The sequence below is a fragment of the Lepus europaeus genome, chromosome 2, assembly GCF_033115175.1.
Source record: "Lepus europaeus isolate LE1 chromosome 2, mLepTim1.pri, whole genome shotgun sequence".
NCBI classification, from domain to species: Eukaryota; Metazoa; Chordata; class Mammalia; order Lagomorpha; family Leporidae; genus Lepus; species Lepus europaeus.
In genome coordinates this window covers 163410365-163436513 of record NC_084828.1, presented here as the reverse complement: position 1 = coordinate 163436513, position 26149 = coordinate 163410365, and the positions used below count along the sequence as shown (strand labels likewise).

The 26149-nt window shown below is 40.7% G+C and overlaps 1 protein-coding gene across 5 annotated transcripts in view; it reads left to right on the top strand.

Annotated features, from left to right (window-relative positions):
• The window catches only part of NEK10 (NIMA related kinase 10), a 368558-nt gene that overhangs the window by 299737 nt on the left and 42672 nt on the right, over positions 1-26149 (top strand). For 4 of the 5 annotated variants that reach the window (XM_062179349.1, XM_062179342.1, XM_062179364.1 and 1 more), the window contains 2 exons: positions 3546-3583; positions 3681-3821. In XM_062179349.1, the coding sequence (XP_062035333.1) occupies positions 3546-3583; positions 3681-3821 (179 nt within the window). The remainder of the gene's footprint in view (positions 1-3545; positions 3584-3680; positions 3822-26149) is intronic. The other variant, XM_062179356.1, reaches the window with a different exon arrangement.

The following is a 26149-nucleotide window of genomic DNA, read 5'->3' as shown; positions in this document are numbered from 1 at the left end:
CATTGTATTTGAGAATGTGCTTCAGACTCTATTATTTGTATATAAAGGTGATTGTGAATGTTTGTGACCATCCAGCATCATAGATGTAACCAGAGAGACCCTCATGTCATTTGAAACCTATGGATCTTGCCTCCTTTCAGCACAAATGATGTTGTTTTCACTTGTGCATATTTTTCCCCAACCCCCTTTCTGTACTGTGTATCTAGTTTTGCTTTGAGTTAATAAGTGCCACTTGGTCACTCTGGCCTATCTCCTAATATCACAATGCAGCAGTGTCACAGCAACAGCAGTAAGAATATGTGGACAGTAAGGCCCCGTTATTCCTTTCTGTGGCAGTTCTAAACATTCTTGGCTTGGTGCTCATTTGTTTCTAGCTGTTGTTAGTGTCTGAGAAGAAAACCGCAAGGGCATTATGCCACTTTCCTGACATGACACCAACCCCATTGACATTACAGAGCGATGACAGCCTTTATTGAATATGAAAACTCAGCCCTACACAAATGCTGCTCATTCACGCAGGACATGTTGATGCATGTCGCTGTTTGGAAGAGACTTTTAACTGTAAAATGGTGTGGCTTCAGGAGCCTCAGAAGGCATTATCTCGATGTTGTAATCCGAGTCTCTCATTTCAGAAAGCTAAATATTTCATTATGTTTTGGTCAGCATCAAATAGTATTGTCCAGTTTCCATAACTGAATTAGATTATATCATGCAATTATAAGTTGTGTGAAAATATTTCCTTCTGAGGCATATTTAAAGAAATTCCTATAAGAGATAAAATTCTAGAGCTTCATCTCTTTCATGGTTAGGACACTTCTAACATAATAATTATTCTGTTAATTCATCCTTGCTTCCATCGATTCAATGAAAACTCTGTTTAAAATTTGCAAAGCTGCCTCCTGCTTCTCTTTCTTACCTGTTAGTGTTTGGGCTGGAAGTTGCAGGCTAACACTGGTTTCCAGCACTTCCATTGTTCTTTTGACTTCTGGTTGTGGGTGAGGTCTCACCAGAAAGGAACATAGCTAGAAGTGACAACCTTTTCGAATCCTTCCAACCTTCCATTTCTCTGAAATTCTTTCAGCAGCCCGAAGTGCTATTGTTCGATCCTATTTCAAACATTCAGAGGCCACGAACCTCAATATGTTGATCCTTTTCACCAGCAAATATTTCTGGAATTTTAATTTGGTATTAAACCGTTTCTGGGTATTTGCAGCTTGAGTGATCATGGAGACATCATCCTCTTTGGCCATGACGTTCCACTGGACATAAACATTCAGTGTGAATAAATCTAGAGGCAGACTTCCCTCAGGCTCTGTGCAGTTTTAATCATTTATCCATGTGTGGACCCAATAATCGCACAGTTAAAAGCTGTCACTGTAGTCACTTTGAATCTAGTCTGTCTTGAAATTTCAGTTGACTATATTTTATTGGAGTTACAATTTCCAGAAATACTAATGTTTCTTTTTCCTGCTATCCCTATGAAATCTTGGGAGATTTCTAACACTGAGGGAGACTTTTTTTAATCACCTCATCTCCAGTCTCTGGCACAGTGTCTACACATGTGGATACTTGATAAATATTTGTTGAATGAATGAATGAATGTGCAATGGATGCTACTTTTTAGAGATCCACTAAAACATATTAAATAGGAATTTAGAAGTATTTAGAAGTATAAAAAGGTATAGCAAAGTTGATAGCATCTCAGCATTATTAGAGTGGTCTATTTCACATAGCCCACCAGCACATACTGTGCATAAAATTTAGAAGATGTAAAAATGTTTGAAATGAAGAGTTCTTCAGGACAACGGGATAGTCAGCTAATATGTGATTGGTACCAGCTTTTCAAGAATACCCATAAATTTGCAGATAAAAGTTTTCTACAAACTACATTTTCATTCACGTTTTTAAGATAGTGGGGTCTATGAAACTACAGGTTTCGCATCTATGTGGCATGACTATAATGGTGTGTATGTAAAGACAATGACCAGCACCTTCTAAAGAAAAGCATGGAAAGTATTGTTAAATAATGAGGCACTGGGTTGGGCATATATGACTTTTAAAAATTTTGATGAATTGTTTTCTTATTTATTTATTTATTCAAAAGGGAGGGAGGAAGAGAGAGAGAGAGAGAGAGACAGAGACAGAGACAGAGAGAGTGAGAGAGAGAGAGAGAGAATCTCCCATTTGCTTCCTTTCTTCCCAGATCCCCACAACTGTCAGGGCTGAGCCAGACCAAAGCCAGGAGGTGGTAGCTTAATTCAAGTCTTCCATATGAGTAATGATAATGTTTTGGATATACTTGATTAACAAATATTAGTTTCACCTTTTTCTTTTTACTTTTTTTCTAAATGTGGTTACCAGATCATTTAAAATTGTAGCTTGAATAATTTTCCTTTTGGCCAGTGTTTGCAAACATGGCACTCATTCCAAGATAAGGAAAACTGTAAACTATCCAAGCCTGCCAAATTTCATTTATATCTCAAGGCTCTGAAAAAGACTGGGACTGAACCAAAATAAATTATGGGATCAAGAATGGACTGGCTTGGTAAGGTTCAACAGGGTAGAGAAAATCATGGTGAAGGAACTCACTGGTGGGTGCAAAGATTTTGGTATGATTCTAGTACTTACAGTTGGTAGTAGGTAGAAGAGTGAAAACTTTTGTTAAGCTTAACAACTTACATCTGTGTGTACCTGAAAACTGTGATTGACATGAAAGGGTTGGGGCAATAGAGTTAATTGCCTTCTTTGCTTGTATTGAAATCCCTATATTCATCTCTATTAATCAAACACCCATCATGTGTTTATCAACACATTTTTGTTGGATTGCATGAAATTTCAGTATAGTTCTTATAACTTGCCAGGGCACAGATGTTTCAGATTTCATTTCACAAAACTATTAAGACATTGACTCTAGCTTACAGTGGGAAAAAACAAGACTGAGGATTTTGTTTTGTTTTGTTATGTTTTTATATATCACAAGGGGCTGTAATCCCACCCCTCTGCTGTGTAAACAGCTCTGAGATGAACTTTAAAATGATCGGGCACTCTAGAATTGTGAGCAGGGCAAACAGTGGATGCTAATGGTACTAGAAACACTAAGGAAAATATCATCATAATCCTTAAAAATGTGAAAATCATTTCATTTTATAGGAAGAGTTAAAGCGTTTTTTCTTTTAAGACATCAGGACCAAAAAATGAGAAATATCATATATAAAACTTTAAATATTACTTCTTTTTAATGCAAAAATCAATATTTTATTTTAAGTGTAACAGGAAAATCATTCAGGACACTAAGATTTAGGCTCTTCATCACACTTAGAGCTTGTGAGCAACTGCGGTTGGACCAGGTTCTTCCATTTGCCAGTGGAATGTCAGTTCTATTCACTGTTGGATTTTGTTTATTAAACTCCTGAGAGTTACTTGAGGGAAAAACAGCCTTTATTTATGTTTATAATGTATACCATTCCAGAGTATAGGCTGTCAGTAAATGTTTGTCAAATCCAAGTTGAGAAAGACTCTCTAATGGCCTCTAATTCTGTTTTTAGGGACTTCACAAGCACAATAGGATCCAGACCAAGACCAGGTAACTTAGTGCTGGCAGCAATAAAATCTCGTTCCTCCCTGCAATTCCATGTAATTGATGTCACAGTTTGATTTCTTTCCCCCTTTTATTTCTTCAGCTTTGCTGCCTCTTGACCTGCTTCTGAAAGTGCCACCCCTCATGCTCAGGGCCCACGTTAAGGATCTAGAGGCCGAGCTAGTGACAGGGTGGCAGTCCCACAGCCTCCCTGCTGTGATTCTCCGCAGCCTCAAAGATCATGGTAGTACTTACGAAGTCACGTTGGTGTTCAGAGGGCAACGGGAGGACAGAATTGTAGTTGGGCCTGAGATATCTGAATGATGCTTGGGAGGTATCTTTTGAATACAAATATAGGGGAAATTCTGTTAATTTGTTCATCATTATCATGGGAAATTGATAGTATCAAAATGATTTCTGTGTTCACTTATTGATTGAAACATTATGGGCTTCCCCCACCAAAGAAAATTTGCATTTCTGCTTTGGTGGAAATGTTAACTAGCTGAGCTTGAAGTGTGAACCTATTAATAAAAAGTCATAGCTATATTGTACATAGATGTTTCTATAAATTGTACACCTACATGATGTGAGTGAATTTTTTTCTATCTCCTTTAGTGTGACACAGATAATTCTTTAGTTATTTCTATTTGTAATTGATTAAAATGATATTGTTTCACATCATTTATCTAATAGCTTAAAAATTATGGATCCTTATAATCATGGCTTAGGAGGAAAAGAATGTGTTAATCATTCTGCTCCTAACTTATTTTAAAGAAGACCGAAGTCCAGCAGTAGCAGAATATTTTTAATTAAACCTGGACAATTCAGAAAAAAGTTTTAATTGTGATTTTAATGTGTCTGAGTGTATGATTCTTAAACATGAATTCTATTTTATGATTGAGGTTAATATGAATTATTGTTTAATGCTATTTTCACTTTGCTTCCTTAATTCATATTCTTTTGTAGAGCTAATATGTGTAGTGAACACAGGCAATTGGAATTGATTTCCTATAAAATTAGTCCATGTCTCCACACTTATTAAATTTTCTTTGGAAGAACTGACATTTTGGGGCCATTATAACATCAATATAGATGCAGAAAAAGATGGTTTTATTATTAAGAGGCCCAAAACTATCATGTTGACCACTGTCTTTCTGTTCCTATTATTTTGGCAAAGGTAAGTTAATAACATAATCTTGAAGTTAAAATGATTGTTGATTGATTTTATAACAAAAAGAGTCAAACACACACGAATTCAAGGAATTCACAATGCTGCTGTAATTCATAACATCTCTTTTTCTGAAGGGCATGTTGGCTTAGTATAGTGTAGCACTTTATTTTTGGTCGGTGATATTGATCTGATCTCTGGACCCTTTTTTAAAAACTCAATTTAAAAATTCTATTTGATAAGCCAGTCTAAAAGGGACAAACACCATATGTTCTCTCTGATCTGTGACAACCAGCTGAGCACCTAAAAGGAAACGTGTAGAAGTGAAACTGACAATATGAGAAACAATGACTTTATCAGCCCTTGTCCTGACTGTCGAGGAACAGCTTACTATTTTATGCTTTTTAGTACTTTTTTGTTCTACTTAATACCATTGGTTGAACTCTTTAATTAACACACAGTTATTCTTAGGTGTTTAAATTTAACTGAAAATTGATCCCTGTTAATAAGAGTTGGAATAAAGAGGGAGGAGATGTACAGTTCAGCACACACTCACTCAGACTTACCCCCAAGGGTAAAGCTAGAAATGTTCCAGGGACTCCAAATCCTATTGGGTTGGCATGTACCAATGCCATCTTACTAGTTTAAGTGATCCGTTTAAGTTCATAATTAATCATAAAGATAGGATTAAGTAGCAAAGGGATCACATAAAAAAGACCAGTGTCTGCTAATAATAATTGATAAAATTAAAAAAGAGAGAACAATCCAACATGGGAAGCAGGATACACAGCAGACTCAGAATGGCAAATGGCACTCTGGCCTCAGAATCAGCCCTTAAGGCATTCGGATCCAGCTAAAAAACCCATGAGAGTTTCGCAGGAATGGAAAGCCAAGACACTGTGGCAAAAAAATGACCTAAATGAAAGAGCTCTGTGAGTGAAATCCCAGTGGAAAAAATGGACCATCAAAGAAGGAGGTAGCTTTCTCTGAAGGAAGGAGAGAACTTTCACTTTGATTATGGCCTTGTCTAAATAAAGTTGGAGTTCGTGAACCCAAGAGGCTTCCATAGCCTTGGCAGCTCATGACAAGAGCCTCGGGTTATTACTGACATCATAAATAAGAGTGTCAATTGTTAAATCAACAACAAGAGTCACTGTGCACTTACTCCCCATGTAGGATCTCTGTCCTTAACGTGTTGTACTAAGTGAATTAACAGTATAACTAGTACTCAACAGTACTTTATACTTTGTGTGTCTGTGTGGGGGAAAACTGTTGAAATCTTTACTTAGTATATGTTAAGTTGATCTTATGTATATAAAGAAAATTAAAAATGAATCTTAACAAAGAATGGAAGAGGAAAGGGAGTAGGAGATGGGATGATTTGTGGATGGGACGGTGGTTATGCGTGGAAAAACCACTACAATCCAAAAGTTGTACTTTCGAAATTTATATTTATTAAATCGAAGTTTTCTTAAAAAAATAAACTCTATTTGAGGGGCTGGCACTTTGGCATAGCAGGTATGGCTGCTGTCTGCAGTGCAGGCATCCTATATGGGCACCAGTTCAAGTCCCAGCTGCTCCACTTCTGATCCAACTCTCTGCTATGGCCTGGGAAAGCAGTAGAAGATGGCTCAAGTGCTTGGGCCCCTGCACCCACATAGGAGACCTAGAAAAAGCTCCTGGGTCCTGGCTTTGGATCACTGAAGCTCTGGCCGTGGAGGCCATCTTGGGGAATGAACCAGCAGATGGAAGACCTCTCTCTGCCTCTGTCTGTCTGTCTGTAATTCTGCCATTCAAATAAATAAATAAATCTTTTTATTAAAAAAAAACTCTATTTGAGAGGCAGAGATCTAGAGATAGAGAGAGAGTGGGTGCACTCCTATTCACTAGTTCACTTTCTAAATGCCTGTAATGGTGCTCAATTCACAATAGCTAAGACATGGAATCAACCTAAATGTCCATCAACGGATGACTGGATAAAGAAACTATGGGATATGTACTCTATGGAACACTATACAGCAGTAAAAAACAATGAAATCCCAGCATTTACAACAAATTGGAGGAAGCTGAGTGAAATAAGACAGTCCAAAAGGGACAAATATCATATGTTCTCCCTGATTGATGGCAACTAAACGAGCATCTAAAATGATACCCATTGAAGTGAAATGGACACTATGAGAGACAATGACAGGATCAGCCCTTGTCTAGACTGTTGAGGAACAACTTACTATTTTATTCCTTTTAGTATTTTTGTTGTTGTTGCTGCTCTGTTGGTTCTACATAAGACCACTGGTTGAACTCTGTAATCAATGCACAATCATTCTTAGGTGTTTAAAATTAACAGAAAAGTGATCTCTGTTAAACATAGTAGCAACACTACTAGTCGAACAATACCCTATACCTTGTGTAGTCGTGTAAGTGCAGCCTGTTGAAATCCTTGCTTAGTGTATACTAAGTTGATCTTCAGTATATGAAGGTAATTGAAAATGAAACTTGATGAAGGGCGGGACAGGAGAGGGAGAGGGAGAGGGGAGTGCCGAGGGAGGGAGAGGTTGGGGGGGCGGGAGCCACAACAATACAAAAGTTGCACTTTGTAAATTCACATTTATTAAATAAATAATAAATAAATAAATACATGCCTGCAATGGCTAGGGATGGGCTGGGCAAGAGCCAGGAGCCAGGAGCAAGGAAGTTATTCTGGGTCTCCCCTGTGCATGGTGGGAACTCACTAGTTGAGCCATCACCACTTCCTCCCAGAGCCTTCATTGGCAGGAAGCTATAATCAGTAGCTGGAGCTGAACACTGAGCCTGAACACTCTAATATGGAATGTGGGTGTCTTAAGTGCTAGGTCAAATGCCTATCCTATATCTGACCTATTTGCATTAAAGCACAGTTGACATATAAAATATTCCAAATTCTTAAACTTTATTATACTATCCAAGTTTTATATTTTTAAAAGATTTATTTTTATTTATTTGAAAGAGTCACAGATACAGGTATTGACAGAGAGAGGTCTTCCATCCGCTAGTCTTCCATCCACTGGTTCACTCCTCAAATGTCTTCAACGGCTGTAGCTGAGCTGATCCAAAACCAGGAGCCAAAGAGATTCTTCCGGGTCTCCCACATGGGTTTGGTGGCCTGAGAACTTGGGCCACTCTCCGCTGCTTTCCCAGGCACATTAGCAGGGAGCTGGATTGGAAATGGAACAGCTGGGACTCATACTTGTGCCCATATGGGATGCCAGCACTGGGGGCCTGTGCTTTAACCTGCTGCTCCACTGCGCCGGCCCCTATCCAAGTTTTAAACATTTACTGATTCATATATTTTAAAAATTTGAATCAGGATATACTAATGCATCTTTCTGTTTATAGTAAATTTTATTTTCATTGATATTTTATTTAGCATAAATTTGAAATGGGTCTGTGCTGGAAGATGAACAAAAGAATGCATATCTTAAATCACATTAGGCCATTTTTCCACACTTTTCCTCTGAACAGAGCATGGGGTTTTCATGTTGGCAACTGACATGTTACCCCTTGAGATTTCACCTACAGACAGAGAAAGGAGATAGCATCAACATAGGAGAATAGAACTGTATGGGGGTGTCATTAAGTTCTTTTGTTGCCTACTTGCTACATTTGTCAGGCTGTAATAGTAATGACTAATTTTCATCCCTGCCAAGTTGAGTGTCATTTTTTCTTTTTAGGTAAAATGTCACAATATGTAAAAAATGCTGCACTTACTCCTCTTTATACAGTGAAAATAGTAGAAATTCAGAGATTTTTAATTCATCATTTATCTAATCTGGGACATGAATCAGGCTGATGGAGTCTATTCAAAACATTGGTTCCAAATTTGGTGACTACTGGCTAAGTGGCACCTGCATTTGATTCCATGGGCACAAATTTTCCAGGGCAGTAGAATTTTGTTCTTGTAACGCAGGCAAGATCCTAGATATAACTAAGAAAGCCCAATATTCCTGGCAGCCAAGCTTGCTAAGCCCCAGAAGAGGTCACATGCCAAGCCAAGATAATGTCCACGCACTAGTGGGCCTTGGTCTTTCTGCATCTTCTCCCTCTGTCCAGGCAGGAGGCATGCCAGACCTGCACTGCAACTGCCCTGCTGAAGACTTGAGCTGCTTGCTCACCAGTGTCAGGAACTGAGGTCTCACGGGAAGGAATGCTCCATGTGCTCTCAAGCTAATGAATTTTAAAAATTGTCAATGAATCATTTATAAAAAGAGTGATTAATTTTTACTAATATGGTAGAATGTATTGATACACACAAGAGAATTTGGGTTACCATCTGAGTTATTCTACTTTCAAGTCAAAAAATTAGGTTTTTACTTTTCTCCATCTTAATACAAAATTGTTTTTCTGTATAGTAAAAAAGTAATGCTTTTTAAAAATATTTATTTATTTGAGAGGCAGAGTTACAGACAGAAAGAGGGAGAGACAGACAGTGAGAGAGGTCTTCCATTGCTGGTTCACTCCCCAAATGACCACAACCGCCGAAGTTGGGTCGATTCAAAGCCAGAAGCCAGGAGTTTCTTCCAGGTCTCCCATGTAAGTCCAGGGACCCAAGCACTTGAGCCATCTTCCACTGCTTTCCCAGGCCATTAGTAGGGAGCTGGATCAGAAGTGGAGCAGTTGGGACTTGAACAAGTGCTCATATGGGAAGCCAACACTACAGGTGGAGGAATAACTTACTATGCCACAGTACCGGCCCTCAAAAGTAATGCTGCTTTGAATGTTTCAGGTAAATTTGGACTACTGGTTGCTTTATCAAACTACAGACAACTTGTGCCAGCTCCTTTTACTTAGATCACCTCATCTGCACATCCTGCTCTGTTTTCTTCACCTTGGTGTCTCTAGCTTCTCTCAGAGTATAGAGAGGCGATATCGACGCTATACTCCAGCAATAGGGGACAGAACGTGGACCACTGTTTTATGAAACACTGTTGGTCTGGTCATTTGTGAGTTCGATCTTAACTGTTCACAAGAATAGGTAAAGCACTGACATGTGTGAATGATATGCTTAGAAAAATAAGTAGATTATATTGCTATATTTTTATTTAACATTTAATTTTGTTTCTTGGATGGAAAGGAATCGATTGGAAATTACGCATAACTAACATCTGTAGTCATGTGTAAATACTCTGGAAAAATGGGTAAGAAGGGGAGAATTTTGTCAAGATCTGGGTACAACCTCAGGAATATATCCTATATGAAAACATTTCCACATGTTTATGGGAGAATGATGGGTAACAAGCATTGTGAGAGTGCCAAGTGGCTGTATTATAATATGATCTTAGCTATGAGGCACTCCTGAAATATGCACATCTCAGTTCATACTGTGGTAGTACAACCTATTCAATGGCATCTTCAAACTCCTGTAGAACTCTCAATTTCATATAATGCTATTGAGATTTCTCCTGTTCTTTTAATACGAAGTTGTATCAGTGGTTTATTTTATACATAATCTTTGGCTTACATAATAAACTGCAGTTCCCTGCCAACAGAAACAAATATTTAGGAATTCCTATGTTTTATGGATGAAAATATTAATGCGAAGTCAATGAATATTTAGGAGGGTTTTAAATTCTCTTTTCCCCTGAAGTTTGGATAAATTTAGCCTAACTGTAAAACAAACTGACAATAGATTAACATATTAATAGAAGAAAGATAGCAACTTTTTAAAAAAAATTTTATTTCATAAATGTGAATTTACAAAGTGCAACTTTTGTATTGTTGTGGCTTCCCCCGCAACCTCCCTCCCTCGGCACTCCCCTCTCCCTCTCCCATCCCGCCCTTCATTGAGTTTCATTTTCAATTACCTTCATATACTGAAGATCAATTTAGTATACACTAAGCAAGGATTTCAACAGGCTGCATTCACACAACTGCCCAAGGTATAGGGTATTATTCGACTAGTAGTGTTGCTTTTAAGTTTCATAGTAAAACACATTAAGGACAGAGATCCTACGTGGGGAGCATGTACCCAGTGACTCCCGTTGTTGATTTAGCAATTGGCTCTCTTATTTATGATGTCAGCAATCACCCGAGACTCTTGCCATGAGCTGTCTAGGCTATGGAAGCCCCTTGAGTTCACCAACTCTGAACTTGTTTAGTCAAGACCATATCACAGTGGAGGTTCCTTCCTCCCTTCAGAGAAAGGCTCCTCTCTCCTTGATGGCCTGTTCCTTCTGCTGGGGTCTTGTTCACCAGGATCTTTCATTTAGATTGTTTTTTGCCACTGTGTCATGGCTTTCCATGCCTGTGAGACTCTCATGGGGCTTTTAGCCAGATCCGAATGTCCCAAGGGTTGATTCTGAGGCAGGAGTGCTGTTTTGGGCGTTTGCCATTCTATGAGTCTGCTGTGTGTCCTGCTTCCCCCGTAGGATCATTCTCTCCCTTTTAATTCTATCCTGCATTATTTGCTTACACTGGTCTTATTTGTGAAATCTCTTCGACACATACCCTATCTTTTTGATCAGTTGTGTACTTATACTTATCACTTTACCACGTGCGCTGGCATTGGTACATGCCTCCTTGATAAGATTGATTTGAAATCCCCTGGCACATTTCTAGTTCCACCATTGGAGGTAAGTCCGAGTGAGCATGTGCCAACCTATATATCTCCTCCCTCTCTTATTTCCACTCCTATGTTTAACAGAGATCACTTTTCTGTTAATTTTAAACACCTAAGAATGATTGTGCATTGATTACAGAGTTCAACCAGTGGTCTTATGTAGAACAAACAGAGCAAAAGATAGCAACTTTTTAACATGCACAGATGGGGGACCCATTCACGAAGTATGAGTCTCAATGGAGGGGCAAGATGACTGGACTTATATAGAGCTAAACAAAGGGATAAGCACTTGGGCTTCTGAGGGGAAGGGAGATGATGGCAGCAGGTGTGCAGTGAGCCAGTATTTTTCTTTTTTAATTGACATGCCATATATATATATATATATATAAATGATACATACATATATATGTATGTATACTTATATATGACATATGTATATGTATATATACTTATATATATGATGTATATATGTATATGTAAATATACTTATATATATATGATATATATATATATATATATAATTACTGACCATAGCTGGGCCAGGCCAAAGCCAGGAGCCTGGAGCTTTTTCCAGGTCTCTGCATGGGTGCAGGGTCCCAAGGATTTGGGCCAACCTCCACTGCTTTCCCAGGTACATTAGCAGGAAGCTGGGTTGGAAATGGAGCATCTAGGGACTCCAACTGTAGCCAACAAAATAATCTGTGGCTTAACACACTGTGCCACAACACCAGTGCCAGGGTTTTCTTGTTTGGTAGTTAAAGCCAACTGTGGTCATCTATCTCTGGGCCCAATGTCAGACCCCCGAGCTCCTCTTGTGAAAAGGTCTCTCTTGGGCAAAAGGTGGGTATCAGGTGGAAAATTAGGGTTAAGTCTGCTAGCTGTTTCCTTCAGTAAATGTAGATGTGAATTTTTTTACATAAGGAAGACTTTCTGAGTCAACCCTGTGTCTGTAAATCTGCAGTTCTCTAAAGAGCCCTCGTTTTTTAAAAAAATTGTATTTAATGTATGCAAATTTCATGTATTTCCTATATACAGATTCAGGAACATAGTGATACTTTCCTACTCTCTCTCCCGCCCACTCTCCCACGCTTCTTCCTCCTTCTCCTATTCCCATTCTTATTTTTCACAAATATCTATTTTCAATTAATTTTACACTCATAAGATTAACCCTACACTAAGTAAAGAGTTCAACAAATAGTATGAAGAAAAAAAAATTGTTCCTCAACAGTCAAGATAAAGACTGTAAACAATCTTCAAATCTCAAAGTGTCTGTTTCACTCCACTAGTTACCACTTATCAGGGAGAATGTGTGTTATTTGGCTTTTGGGACTAGCTTATTTTACTAAATATAATGGTTTCTAGTTGCATCCATTTTGTTGCAAACTACAGGGTTTCATTTATTTTTACTGCTGTGTAGTATTTCAGAGTGTATGTATGCCATAGTTTCTTTATCCAGTCTTCAGTTGACAAACATCTGGGTGGATCCCATATCTTAGCTATTGTGAATTGAGCTGCAATGAACATGGAGGACAGATCGCTCTTTCATGTGCTGATTTCTTTTAATTTGGGCAGATTCCCAAGAGTTCCATGGCTGGGTCATATGGTAGGTCTATATTTAGATTTCTGTGAAGAGCCCTCTTGAAATACACAAGTGAGATGTATTTGGGGTCAAACAAGTGAATAAACATTTTTATTAAACGTATGGATTATTTTAGCTCATTTTTCCAACTTCAGTCATTTTTGAATTACCATTGCACAAATTTAACCATATCTAAGTACCACACATACTACTATTTCTCTAATATTTACCCTTAAACAGAATCGCTTTCTTAAATCTATTTGCAGGGAAGTTTATATTATTTTTATAAATTGAAATCACTATAATATCTCATGACATAAGTAGATGGCATTACAAAAATAAACACAGATCTAAGAAAGACAACTTTATTTTATTTATTTTTCCCCAGAAACCTCTTATTTAAGGTACACAAACTTCATGCATTTCATACATGCAACTTTTGGAACAGTGATTCTTCCCACCCTGCCCACCCTCCCATGCACATTACCACACTGTTTCCTCCTCCCTCTCCTATTCCCATTCTTTTTTTTTTTTTGTCCACATTATTTTTTACTAAGATCTATTTTCAATTAACTTTATACACATAAGATTGACTCTATAATAAGAGTTCAACAAATAGTATACAAAAAAAAAAACTATTCCTCAATATTCGAGACAAGGACTGTTAGAAATCATCTCATTTCAAAGTCTCAATTTTACTCCTATAGGTTACCTTTTAGGTGCTCTATTAGTTATCACAGGTCAGGAAGAACATATGGTATTTGTCCTTTTGGGACTGGCTTATTTCACTAAGTATAATTTTTCTAGTTGCATCCATTTTGTTGCAAAGGACAGGATTTCATTTTTTTTTTTTGCCACTGTATAGTATCCCATGGTGTACATATCCATAATTTCTTTATCCTGTCTTAAGTTGATAGACATTGGGGTTCGTTCAATATATTAGCTATTGTGAATTGAGCTGCAATAAATATAGGGGTACAGAATAACTTTCATATGCCAATTTCTTTTAGTTTGGATAAATTCCCAAGAGTGGGATGGCTGGGTCATATGGTAGTCTATATTCAGATTTCTGAGGTATCTCCATACTGTATTGCGCAGTGGCAGTACCAGTTTACATTCCCACAACAGTGGGTTAGGGTACCTGTTTCCCCACATCCTCACCAGCATTTGTTGTTTTTTGATTTCTGCATGAAAACCATTCTAACAGGGGTGAGGTGAAACCTCATTGTGCTTTTGATTTGAATTTCCCTGAGCATTTTTTTTTCATGTATCTGTTGGCCATATGGATTTCCTCTTGAAAAATGCCTGTTTAAATACCTTTGTTTTGTTGTTGAGTTTCTTGAGCTCTTTATACATTCTGTATATTAATCCCTTATCAGTTGCATAGTTTGCAAATAATTTATCACATTCTGTCAGTTGCCACTTCACTTGCTTAGTGTTTCTTTTGCAGTGCAGAAACTTCTCAATTTGATGTAATCCCATTTGTCAATTTTGGCTTTCATTGCCTGTGCTTCTGGGATCTTTCCAATAAATTTTTCCCTATGTCAGTGTCTTGCAGGGTTTCTCCAATGTTTTCTAATAATTTGATGGTATTGGGTCATAGATTTAGGTCTTCGATCCATTTTGAGTGGATTTTTGCATAAGGTGTGAGGTAGGCATCTCACTTCATACTTCTGTGTGTGGAGATGCAGTTTTCTCAGCACCATTTGTTGAAGAGACTGTCCTTGCTCCAAGGGTTAGTTTTAGCTCCTTTCTCAAAGATAAGTTGGTTGGGTTACTTTTTGGAGTTTCTATTCTGTTCCATTGGCCTATCCATTTGTTTTGGTTACCACTATCCTCTATATGTCCTGAAATCAGGTATCGTGATGCCTCCAGTTTTGTTTTTATTGTTTGTTTGCTTTAGCAATTCGGCATCTCCTGTGCCCCCATATGAATTTCAGCATCATTTTTCTATATCTGAGAAGAATATCCTTGGTATTTTCATTGGGATCACATTGAATCTTGTCATTGCTTTTGGTAATATGGACATTGTTATGATATTGATTGTTCCAATCCATGACCATGGAAGATTTTTCCCATTTGTTTGTTTCTTCTATTTCTTTCTTTAACGTTTTGTAATTCTCATGTAGAGATTTTTTACATCCTTGGTTAATTTTATTTCAAGGTACTTAAATTTTTTTGCAGTGATCGTAAATGAGATTGATTTTTTTTTTTTTTTTTGACAGGCAGAGTGGATAGTGAGAGAGAGAGAGACAGAGAGAAAGGTCTTCCTTTTTGCCGTTGGTTCACCCTCCAATGGCTGCCGCGGCCAGTGCATCGTGCTGATCCGAAGCCAGGAGCCAGGTGCTTCTCCTGGTCTCCCATACAGGTGCAGGGCCCAAGGATTTCGGCCATCCTCCACTGCCTTCCCGGGCCATAGCAGAGAGCTGGCCTGGAAGAGGGGCAACTGGGATAGAATCCGGCGCCCCAACCGGGACTAGAACCCGGTGTGCCGGCGCCGCAAGGCGGAGGATTAGCCTGTTAAGCCATGGCGCCGGCCGAGATTGATCTTAGAAGTTCTTTCTCAGCCATGGCATTGTCTGTGTATACGAAGGCTATTGATTTTTGTGTGTTGATTTTACATCTTGCCACTTTACCAAACTCTTTTATGAGTTCCAATAGCCCCTTAGTGGAGTCTTTCAGATTCCCTATATATAGAATCTTGTCATCCAAAAATAGGGATAGTTTGACTTCCTCCTTCCCAATTCATATCCCTTTAAGTTCTTTTTCTTGCATGATGGCCCCTATTCAATATGATGCTAGCTGTGGGATTTTTATAAATTGCCATGATTGTGTTTAGGAATGTTCCTTCTGTACCCAATTTGCTTGAAGTTTTCATCATGAAAGGGTATTGTATTTTATCAAATGCTTTCTCTGCATTTATTGAGATAATCATTTGATCTTTGTTCTTCAGTTTGATGTATGCACCAACTGCTTTAAACTTTCCTCTTAATACTGCTTTTGCTGTGTCCCATAAGTTTTGATATGTTGGATTGTTGGTTTAATTCATGTCCAGAAATATTTTGATTTCTCTTTTGACTTCTTCTATGACCAGTTGTTCATTCAGGAGCATGTTGTTCAGTCTCCATGTATTTCCATATATTCTCGAGATTCTTAAGTTGTTGATTTCCAGCTTCATTTTGTTGTGGTCAGAGAGAATGCATGATATGATTTCGATTTTTTTGAATTTGTTGACACTTGCTTTATGGCCTGTCATGTGGTCTATCCTAAAGAAAGTTCTGTGCACTGATGAGAAGAATGTGTATTCTGTGTCTGTAGGATGAAAAGTTCTGTAGATATCCATTAGGTCCTTTTGATCTATAGTGTCAATTAACTCTGTTATTTCCTTGCTGATTTTCTGTCTGGTTGATCTGTCCATTGCTGAAAGTGGAGTATTAAGCCCCCCATTACTATTTTTGTTGTTGTTTTTTGATAGGCAGAGTTAGACAGTGAGAGAAAGAGACAGAGAGAAAGGTCTTCCTTCCATTGGTTCACCCCCCAAATGGCCGCTACGGCCGGCGTGCTGCGCCAATCCGAAGCCAGGAGCCAGGTGCTTCTTCCTGGTCTCCCATGCAGGTGCAGGGCCCAAGCAGTTGGGCCATTCTGCACTGCCTTCCTGGGCCACAGCAGAGAGCTGGACTGGAATAGGAGCAACTGGGACTAGAACCTGGGGTGCTGGCACTGCAGGTGGGGGATTAGCCTAGTGAGCTGCAGCGCTGGCAAGCTCCCCCATTCCTATTGTATTGGAGACTATGTCTCCATTTAGATCCATTAACATTTCTTTTAAATAGCCAGGTGCCCTGTAATTAGGTGCATATACATTTATTATAGGCACATCTTCCTGTTGAATTGATCCCTTAATCGTTACATAATGTCTCTTTCTTCACTCAGTTTCGTGTAAACAGCCCTTGACACTCAGGCCCTGAACTGATGGATGCTGGGGGATTCTACAGCTCTGCAGTTTGAATAGGAAAACTTGCTTGATGATTTCTGCCCTCTTCTTTATGTTTTCTTGTTAGATGACTGCAAATCTGGTTTTTTTTAAACTTTTATTTAACCAATATAAATTTCCAGTGTACAGCTTATGGAATACAATGGCTTCCCCCTCCCATAACTTCCCTCCCACCCGCAACCCTCCCCTCTCCCGCTCCCTCTCCCCTTCCATTTGCATCAAGATTCATTTTCAATTCTCTTTATATACAGAAGATCAATTTAGTATAAAGATTTCAACAGTTTGCGCCCACATAGAAACACAAAGTGAAACATACTGTTTGAGTACTAGTTATAGCATTAAATCAAAATGTACAGCACATTAAGGACAGAGATCCCACATGAGGAGCAAGTGCACAGTGGCTCCTGTTGTTGACCCAACAAATTGACAGTCTAGTTTATGGCGCCAGTAACCACCCTAGGCTGTCGTCATGAGTTGCCAAGGCTATGGAAGCCTTCCAAGTTTGCCGACTCTGCTCATATTTAGACAAGGTCATAAAAGACAGAGTGAGGATAGTAACCAATGATCCTAAGAGTGGCATTTACCAGGTTTCAACAATTATACAGCATGAAGTGGGGAAGAGGACCATCAGTACACACAGGTTGGGAGTAGAGCCATTGGTGGTAGAGTAGAGGTTATGATTACAAAGGAATGAGGCCCAAGTGCGCTAGACATGGTCTAGAACAAAGGACAGAGTCATTATTAGAGGAGCTAAGAAAGGTGCTGTCTAAGCTACAATTAAGTTTTCTGATTGAGAGGCAAATAGAACCTGACAGAAGGGGTTTGATAATAATCTGTTGGGCTTTAGGCCTTGTAAGTTAAGAGGCCCAGACCTATCTATCTCTTCACATGGAGTACATCCTAAGGGAGGTGTGAACCTCCTAGGGGAAGGCACTCTGTTGACTTTCATTACTTGGCTGGCTTAGGAGGAGAGCTGGCCAGGTAAAGGCAGGTGGCATCTCTAACAAGAAATTTACAGTTCTGCCTGCAATGTTGCTGACCCTACTTGGCTGTCCCCTCAGCTACAGTGGTCACTTTGGAAGTTGGGCTGAGTGAAGGGCTTTTCAGCTTAGAGCCAATAAGATCTGTGGCTCTGACCTGGGCATCTTTTGACTCCAGGGCAGGTCCATTTCCAGTGATCCAACTCTTGGCAGAGCTGCCAGGGCTCTTCACAAGCTGACTTCTGCTGAAGCCCAGGCTTACCACTTTGAAAGCCACTGCAGTGGACTGGCCTGTTGGGTCTCCTTGAGGGCAGATCACTGTACAGATCAGCCATTAATAGGCCTGCCACCCATTGCTTCTGATGCCTAGCTTTCTTTTCCTCCTGGGCAAATCTGTATTTGCAGTTGTCTTTCATTCATAAAGTTCAGATCTAAATAAAGTAGTCCATGTTTCATGCAAATATTCTATAGAGAACGCACATAATGTTCTAGTTGGCCTCATATGAGCAATCTTTTGTAGGTTACTTTTTTTTTTTTTTTTGACAGGCAGAGTGGACAGTGAGAGAGACAGAGAGACAGAGAGAAAGGTCTTCCTTTTGCCGTTGGTTCACCCCCCAATGCCCACCATGGCCAGCGCGCTGTGGCCTGTGCACCGCGCTGATCCGAAGCCAGGAGCCAGGTGCTTCTCCTGGTCTCCCATGGGGTGCAGGTCCCAAGGACTTGGGCCATCCTCCACTGTACTCCCTGGCCACAGCAGAGAGCTGGCCTGGAAGAGTGGCAACCGGGACAGAATCTGGCGCCCTGACCGGGACTAGAACCCAGTGTGCCAGCGCCACAGGTGGAGGACTAGCCTATTGAGCCACGGCGCCGGCCCTAGTAGCTTGCTTTCAAATTAGTTGTTGACATAAACTACTTAAAATGAATGTTCACAATTTCCAAGTTGATTCTGAGTACATACCTTTTAAAAAAGATTTACTTATTTCAAAGGCAGAATCAGAGAAGAGAGAGGAGAGAGAGAGAGAGAGAGAAAGACAGAGACAGAGCGAGAGCGAGCCTCTATTCACTGGTGTACTACATAAATGGTCACAGTAACCAGGTCTGGGCCAGGCTAAAACCAGAAGCCAGGAACTCCATCCAGGTCTCCCACATGATTTGCAGTGGCTCATGCACTTGAGCCGTCTTCTGCACTTTCAGGAGCGTCAGCAGGGACCTGTATCATATGCAGAGAATTCAGCACTTGAACTTGTTCTCTGATATGGAATGCAGGCTTTGCAAGTTGCAGCTTAGCCTGCTTGCCACAATGCCAGCTGTGAGTACATACTTGTTTATATTTGATTACCTAGCAATATTTGTAGCACACAAAAATTTTCTCACCAGATTTTTGTCAAAAGTCGCTTAATAGTGGTCCTTGCTATGTAATTTGGCATATAATAATAATATACATTTTATAGTATTTGTTGGAATACTATAAAAGTTTGGGGTGTATTATTTATATTTCTCAACCAGTTTGTAAACATCTTTGGTAAATTATGTGTATGCAAGAGAGCTTCAGCAAGTACATAGAAAAATGGAATTTGCCAGCACCGCGGCTCACTAGGCTAATCCTCCACCTGCAGCGCCGGTCCTCCAGGTTCTAGTCCCGGCTGGGGCACTGGATTCTGTCCTGGTTGCTCCTTTTCCAGGCCAGCTCTCTACTGTGGCCCAGGAGTTCAGTGCGGGATGGCCCAAGTGCTTGGGCCCTGCACCCGCATGGGAGACCAGGAGGAGAAACCTGGCTCCTGGCTTTGGATCGGCGCGGTTCTTGGAGGGTGAACCAACGACAAAAGGAAGACCTTTCTCTCTCTCTCTCTCTCACTGTCTAACCCTGCCTGTCAAAAAGAAAAAAGAAAAATGGAATTAATATGTAAATTTATATCTGTGAAAAATAATTCATGCAGTTTTCCATTAATGTGTATTTTCACGATCTTTTTGAAAACTCCCCTCATATGCATGAATTTCAAAAAGATTTCACCAAACATATCTCTTAATTTCAGTTTCCACTAACTGCTTGAAGTACCCTCATATAAGCAAATACTCCAAAATCTGACAAAAACAAAAATTTGAAGCACTTCTCATTCCAAGCATTTTGGATAAATGATAATCTGCATATTATTTTTTGTATATTAGACTTCAGGTTGATCTAAGAGTGGGAGATAACCAATTTCCTTTACCAATGGTGGTTTACTTCATTATTATTCAAGCTAAATGAGGCACTGAGGGAAGGTGTACCTGGTCCCAGGAGAATACTTGAAGATACAGGTTTTTTTTCCCTTGGTCTTTGGAGGATAATGTGTTTTCTATGAGATGCTCAGTCTCGCAAGTTACTGATGATCCTAATCAAAGACCAAGTTGAAACTTCAATCAGCTGTTAATTGGCAGTTTGCACCCCGCCCTCAGTGCTTCTACCTGGGAGGAGGGTCTAAAGAAAGGAAGGCTTGAAAGGTACAGAACTCTCAAGTAGGAATAAGGGGAAATCAGTGTGTGATTTGTAGTATAGTGAATAAAGTAATTGGGTTAATGGATAAAAGCATGGCTCTCAAATTTGAAATTGCAATTATTAGTGATTTTTAATGCATTTAAAACTAGTTTCAGGGTATTTACACATACATTTTAAATGAATTATCACACAGACTAAATATTGGGGAGGGTGATGGGGAGATGGCAATGCTGATGAGAAGCCTAGACATCAAGAATTGTAGGTTCATGTGGAGTCTGTTGTACACAAGCCATGCCATGTCATGCCTGTGATCATCTTAACTCATATATTCCTTTACAGAAATGTAAGTACCAATAGCCAATAATTTATCAAAATGTGGGTTTCTGTTTGGAGCATAGTTTAATTCTTCAGAACCTCAGAATACATTCAACTCAGAAGGGGGATATCAATCATTAGTCTTCTGTAATTCCCTTTCTTCAATAAAAAGTGGTGAACTAGCTAAGCTAGATTGTGACAAAATTATTCTCTAAAGACTGCTGTGGGAGTCAGTCTGCTCTCCTGCAATCCACATACCTCTTTTTTCTATCTAAGTCACCTGCCAGCCATCCGTTGTGGCCAACACCTTGCTCATAATCAACTGACACTCGCTCGGTATGAATCCAGCAGACTGCCTGGTAGTGTTTTAGGTAATGTGGTAGTTAAATTTATTATTTACATAACTAATTATTATTTTTAATCTTGTTGGAGTGTAAATATACAACTCTTATTAGAGGGTTTTTTTTTTTTGTTTGTTTTTGTTTTTTGGGAGGTAAAATAGCAAGGTATATTAGGGAAGGGACATCCGTAAGGACGGATGGGCACCTCTCCAGACAGGACCTGGGAGAGAGTGCCGTCGCTCGGACTGGGGAGGGGGGGAGCAAGGTTACATGGTTGAGTGGAAAGATTTGACAGGCAGAGTGGACAGTGAGAGAGAGAGAGAGAGAGAGAGAGAGAAAGGTCTTCCTTTTCCGTTGATTCACCCCCCAATGGCCGCTGCAGCCGGCGCGCTGTGGCCGGCACACTGCGCTGATCCAAAGCCAGGAGCCAGGTGCTTCTCCTGGTCTCCCATGCGGGTACAGGGCCCAAGGACTTGGGCCATCCTCCACTGCCTTCCCAGGCCACAGCAGAGAGCTGGCCTGGAAGAGGAGCAACTGGGACAGAATCCAGAGCCCTGACCGGGACTAGAACCTGGGGTGCCAGCGCTGCAGGCGGAGGATTAGCCTATTGAGCCGCAGCACCAGCCAAGTTATTCTTTTTTAAAATTTTTATTTGAAAGGCAGAGTTACAGAGAGCGGATACAGGGAGAGAGAGGGGTCTTCCATCTGCTGGTTCACTCCCCAAACGGCCACAAAAGCCGGAGCTGGGTCAATCTAAAGGCAGGAGCCAGGAGCTTCTTTTAGGCTCCCCTGTGAGTGCAGGAGCCCAAGGACTTGGGCCATAGCAGAAAGCTGGATTAGAAGTGGAGAAGCTGGGACTTGAACTGGCACTCATGTCCACGGGGTAGATTCCAGGAGCATTGAGAAATTCGGAACGAATTGTTACAGGCGTGGGAGTTGCAGGGCCTAGTGGGATCATTACCCAGATCTCCCAAGGTGGGAGCAGATTTTTTCATGGGCTGCTTCTGGTGTTAGCCCCCAGAAGCTAAGGCAATCCCCTGGCTCACATAGAGTGAGTGAGTGTAGCTCTGGAACTAAAGACCAAAAATCCCACAGTTGCAGGATGCAGGGCATCTGTCCTTTTCCCTACATATCATCCAGATTCTGACTAGGATGCTGGTAGAACCGAGGGGTGCTGTGCACTGTTTGCTACTGAGTATGGTGCCACGCAGACTGGGGAGAGGAGAGGAAAGGAAAGCAAGGCCGCTATCCTGCTCCAAACCCAACAGTAGCTCAGATCCAAATCAGCTCTTTAGGCTGAAGTAAAATCCAGTGGCTGACTGTGGAATTCCCCCTCAGCTCAGACTGTCAGCCGCAGGGTATGCGGCGATTTCTTCCTGCCTTGATGAGTCGGCATCTCACAGCTGGCAGCTGGCTGGGCCACATAGCTGGCTACCACGGTGTCTCTGCCTGCTCTCTCCTTGTCCCATGTTTTTATTTATTTATTTATTTATTTATTTATTTATTTATTTATTGCTTCTTCAATAATTTTTATCAGTCAGACCCCTGGAAACATAGTCCTTCCTTTGTTTAATTTATTTATCTATTTGGAAGGCAGAGCTACAGAGAGTCAGAGACAGAGAGGGAAAATTTCCATCCTCTGGTTCACTCCCCAGATGGCTGCAACAGCCAGAGCTGGGCCGATCTGAAGCCAGGAGCCAGGAAATTCTTCCAGGTCTCCCAAGCAGGTGCAAGGACCCAGTCACTTGGGCCATCCTCCACTGCTTTTCCAGGCCATAGCAGAGAGCTTGATCAGAAGTGGAGCAGCTGGGACTCAAACTGGCACCCATATGGGATGCTGGCACTGCAAGCAATGGCTTTACCTGCTATGCCACAGTGCCGGCTCCTAGAGGTATTCTTAAACAAGTGAATTTTATTTAACCATTTAATGATAGAACCAAGTAAAGGACAAAAGAGGTGATTCCAAGAGCATTTGCAGAACTGGGATTTATATAGTTAGGCAAGAAAGAAAAGTTGAAACTAGATAGCTAAATTAAACATAAGAGTGATGAAATTTCTTCAGCATAATAAAAAACATGTCTTTTTTTAAATAATCATCTTCTTTATCGGGTATACCAATGTATCACTTCTACATGTTGACTTCTAGCACTGCAGGGCTGTAAACTGTCTGCTCCTTTATTGGTATGGTATATGTGCTGCCAAAGCGAGCGCAGCCTTTATTGGTACGGATTGTTAGATAAATATGCTGTGGCATTACCCAAGAGCATTAGATCAGGATCAAGTAGGGTTACTAAAAAAATGCTCTAGTGTGACATCAGAGAAACAAGCACTTACCATTTTTCCAATTTTCTACATTTGGGGCAAATCTTTCTCACATAGGTAATTGAATGAGAGTGGCAGAAATACCATCTTTCCTCTGTTCCTTTTAGTTTCGTTGGTTAACCTTTGTATCTATAGTGGTGAATATACATTGTTTTCACATTATAGCTTTTTTGGGGAGGAATTCTGGGCTTCATCCTGAGAAGTGACTTTCAGAGAGAGAGAAAACAACCCCTCTTTTAGGAATAAAGGGAGTCAGCATGGCTCTGTTGTGGTTGAAACACAGAATAAGCAATAAATGCCTGCGTATGCTAGTTTTAGTCTATAAATTCAGGGATAAAAATATAAATTTCTAAATTTTACACTAACTGAACTTAATATTTATTGATTAATATCAGAAAAACATAATCAGTTAGCCTTGCAGGTAGATTCCAATGCCTTGATTATTTCTTTTTATGTCTAATATGAGAAAAACTGCGGCCAGCCCTTCTCAGTCTTGTCCCAAAGCCTTTTTCAGCAGTGCGATTCTGGGCTTTGTGTCTGCCTGTGCTGACAATGATCTGATGAGTGTGGCCACCCTTCCACATTGGCATGTGAAGAAGTTTCTAGTCTGTGTTCCGCTCATGGCTGTGTCCACTTGACATGAAGGCCAGATGACCACAGGGCAAGCCACTCTGGTGGAGCCAGGAAAGGTGACCTGCTCTTCTGCACTTCTCTGGTCATGTGGCCTAGGGAACTGAACAGAAACTCAAAGAGTGGTTGCTCCATGGAGCTACCTCTGCTGTCCCCTTACGGTGCCATAGCGGTGCAAGGAACCTCAGCACTGCCAAGGCTTCTCAGGCTTCCCTTTGGGAGCCCACAGCCTTAGCACTCGAGTCCTGAGCCCAAACTGGAAGAGAGTTCTGTCACCCAGCTCTGCACTCCTCCTAGCGCCCATTCGTGACCGTGTGTGAAGTGAGCTGGAATGTGGGTCTCTCTTGAGACTTTGCTCTTCCTCTCCTTGTCCCTACTCCTCAGAGAAGCTTTGTGGTATCCAGAGCAGCAGGAAGAAGAGCTGTTCAGTGACAGTTTCCTCTCCATCTTCCTGCCTTCTGCTTGAACTGGTGATATTTGCAGCCCAGGAATTTTCTCTCTGTGTGTCACCCCATCTTGGGGCAATGCAGTCCTCACACTGTACTGCTTCTCATGAGGTCAAGGCAAGCGTGGGAAAAACAGCATAGAAGGAATTCCCCGCACGGCATCTCGCCATATGTGTTGTGTAGCCGTTTCTTGGAATTTCAGCTTAGAACCCACCCAGATGCTTTTTTACATTTGGATAACATAACAGAATAGATAACAGTTTGGGAACTGTGGGAAGCCTGACCCTCAAACACACACACACACACACACAACATAAAAGAGCTTCAGCCAGAACTCAGGAGTGCAGGACTTCAAAGCAGCCTTGCTTCTGTGGCCTTTGGACAGCTTGGGACTGCAGCTCCAAAGGAAAGGAAGTCGGTGGTCTGTTCCCCCCAGGGGTTAAAGGAGCCGATGCTTCCCTGCCACTTCCTGCCATGCTGTGGGAAATCCCAGTGGGGCATGCGGCATTTGGGATCTGGCCCCAGACTGTCGAGTCTCTTTCTAACAGATTGACCTGGCTGATGGCTGCACTGTCTGTTGGTCTGTGTGCAGAAGTGTACCGGGGCTATTTTATTTTATTTTAAAGATTTATAAATCTAAAAATTTATTTATTTATTTATTTGAAAGGAAGAGTTACGCAAAGAAAGAGAGTGGGAGAAATAGAGGGAGCGATCATCCATCCATCTGTTTTGAATCTATTTGGTTCATTACCCAAATGGTCACAATGACCAGAGCCGGGCCAGGCCAAAGCCAGGAATCTGGAGCTCCATTCAGGTCTCCCATGTTGGTGGCAGGGGCCCAAGGCTTTGGTCATCCTCCATAGCTGCCCTAGGTGTGTTCACAAGGAGCTGGATCAGAAGCAGAGTAGCTGGGACTCGGGATGTGAACATGGGGTCACAGGCGGCAGCTTAACTGGCCAAGCCACAACACTGGCATCTAACTAGGTCATTATAGTGTGATGTGAGACAATAAAGCAGTATAGAGAGCTATGTGCAGGCAACAACTATCTAATGCTGCCAGTTGAGTACACACATGGCCTTCTAAAGATATTTTTAGAATCAGCCCTTAAGGCATTCAGATCCGGCTAAAAAGCCCATGAGAGTTTCTCAGGCATGGAAAGCCAAGACACTCTGGCAAAAAAAAAAAAAAAAAAAAAAAGCCTAAATGAAAGATCTCTGCGAGTGAGATCCCAGTGGAAAGAACGGGCCATCAAAGAAGGAGGGACCTTTCTCTGAAGGGAGTGAACTCCTGCTTTGACTATGACCTTGTCTAAATGAGATTGATGTCCATGAACTCAAAAGGCTTCCATAGCCTTGGCAACTCATGACAAGAGCCTAGGGAGATTACTGACGCCATAAACAAGAGTGTCAAATTGTTAAGTCAACAACAGAAGTCACTGTGCACTTACTTCCCATGTAGGATCTCTATCCTTAATGTGTTGTTCAATGTGAATTAATGCTATAACTAGTATTCAAACAGTATTTTACACTTTATGTTCTGTGTGGGTGCAAACTGTTGAAATCTTTACTTAATATATACTAAATTGATCTTCTGTATATAAAGATAATTGAAAATGAATCTTGATGTGAATGGAATGGGAGAGAGAGGGGGAGTTGGGAGGGTTACGGGTGGGAGGGAAGTTATGGAGGGGAAAAAGCCACTGTAATCCAAAAGCTGTACTTTGGAAATTTA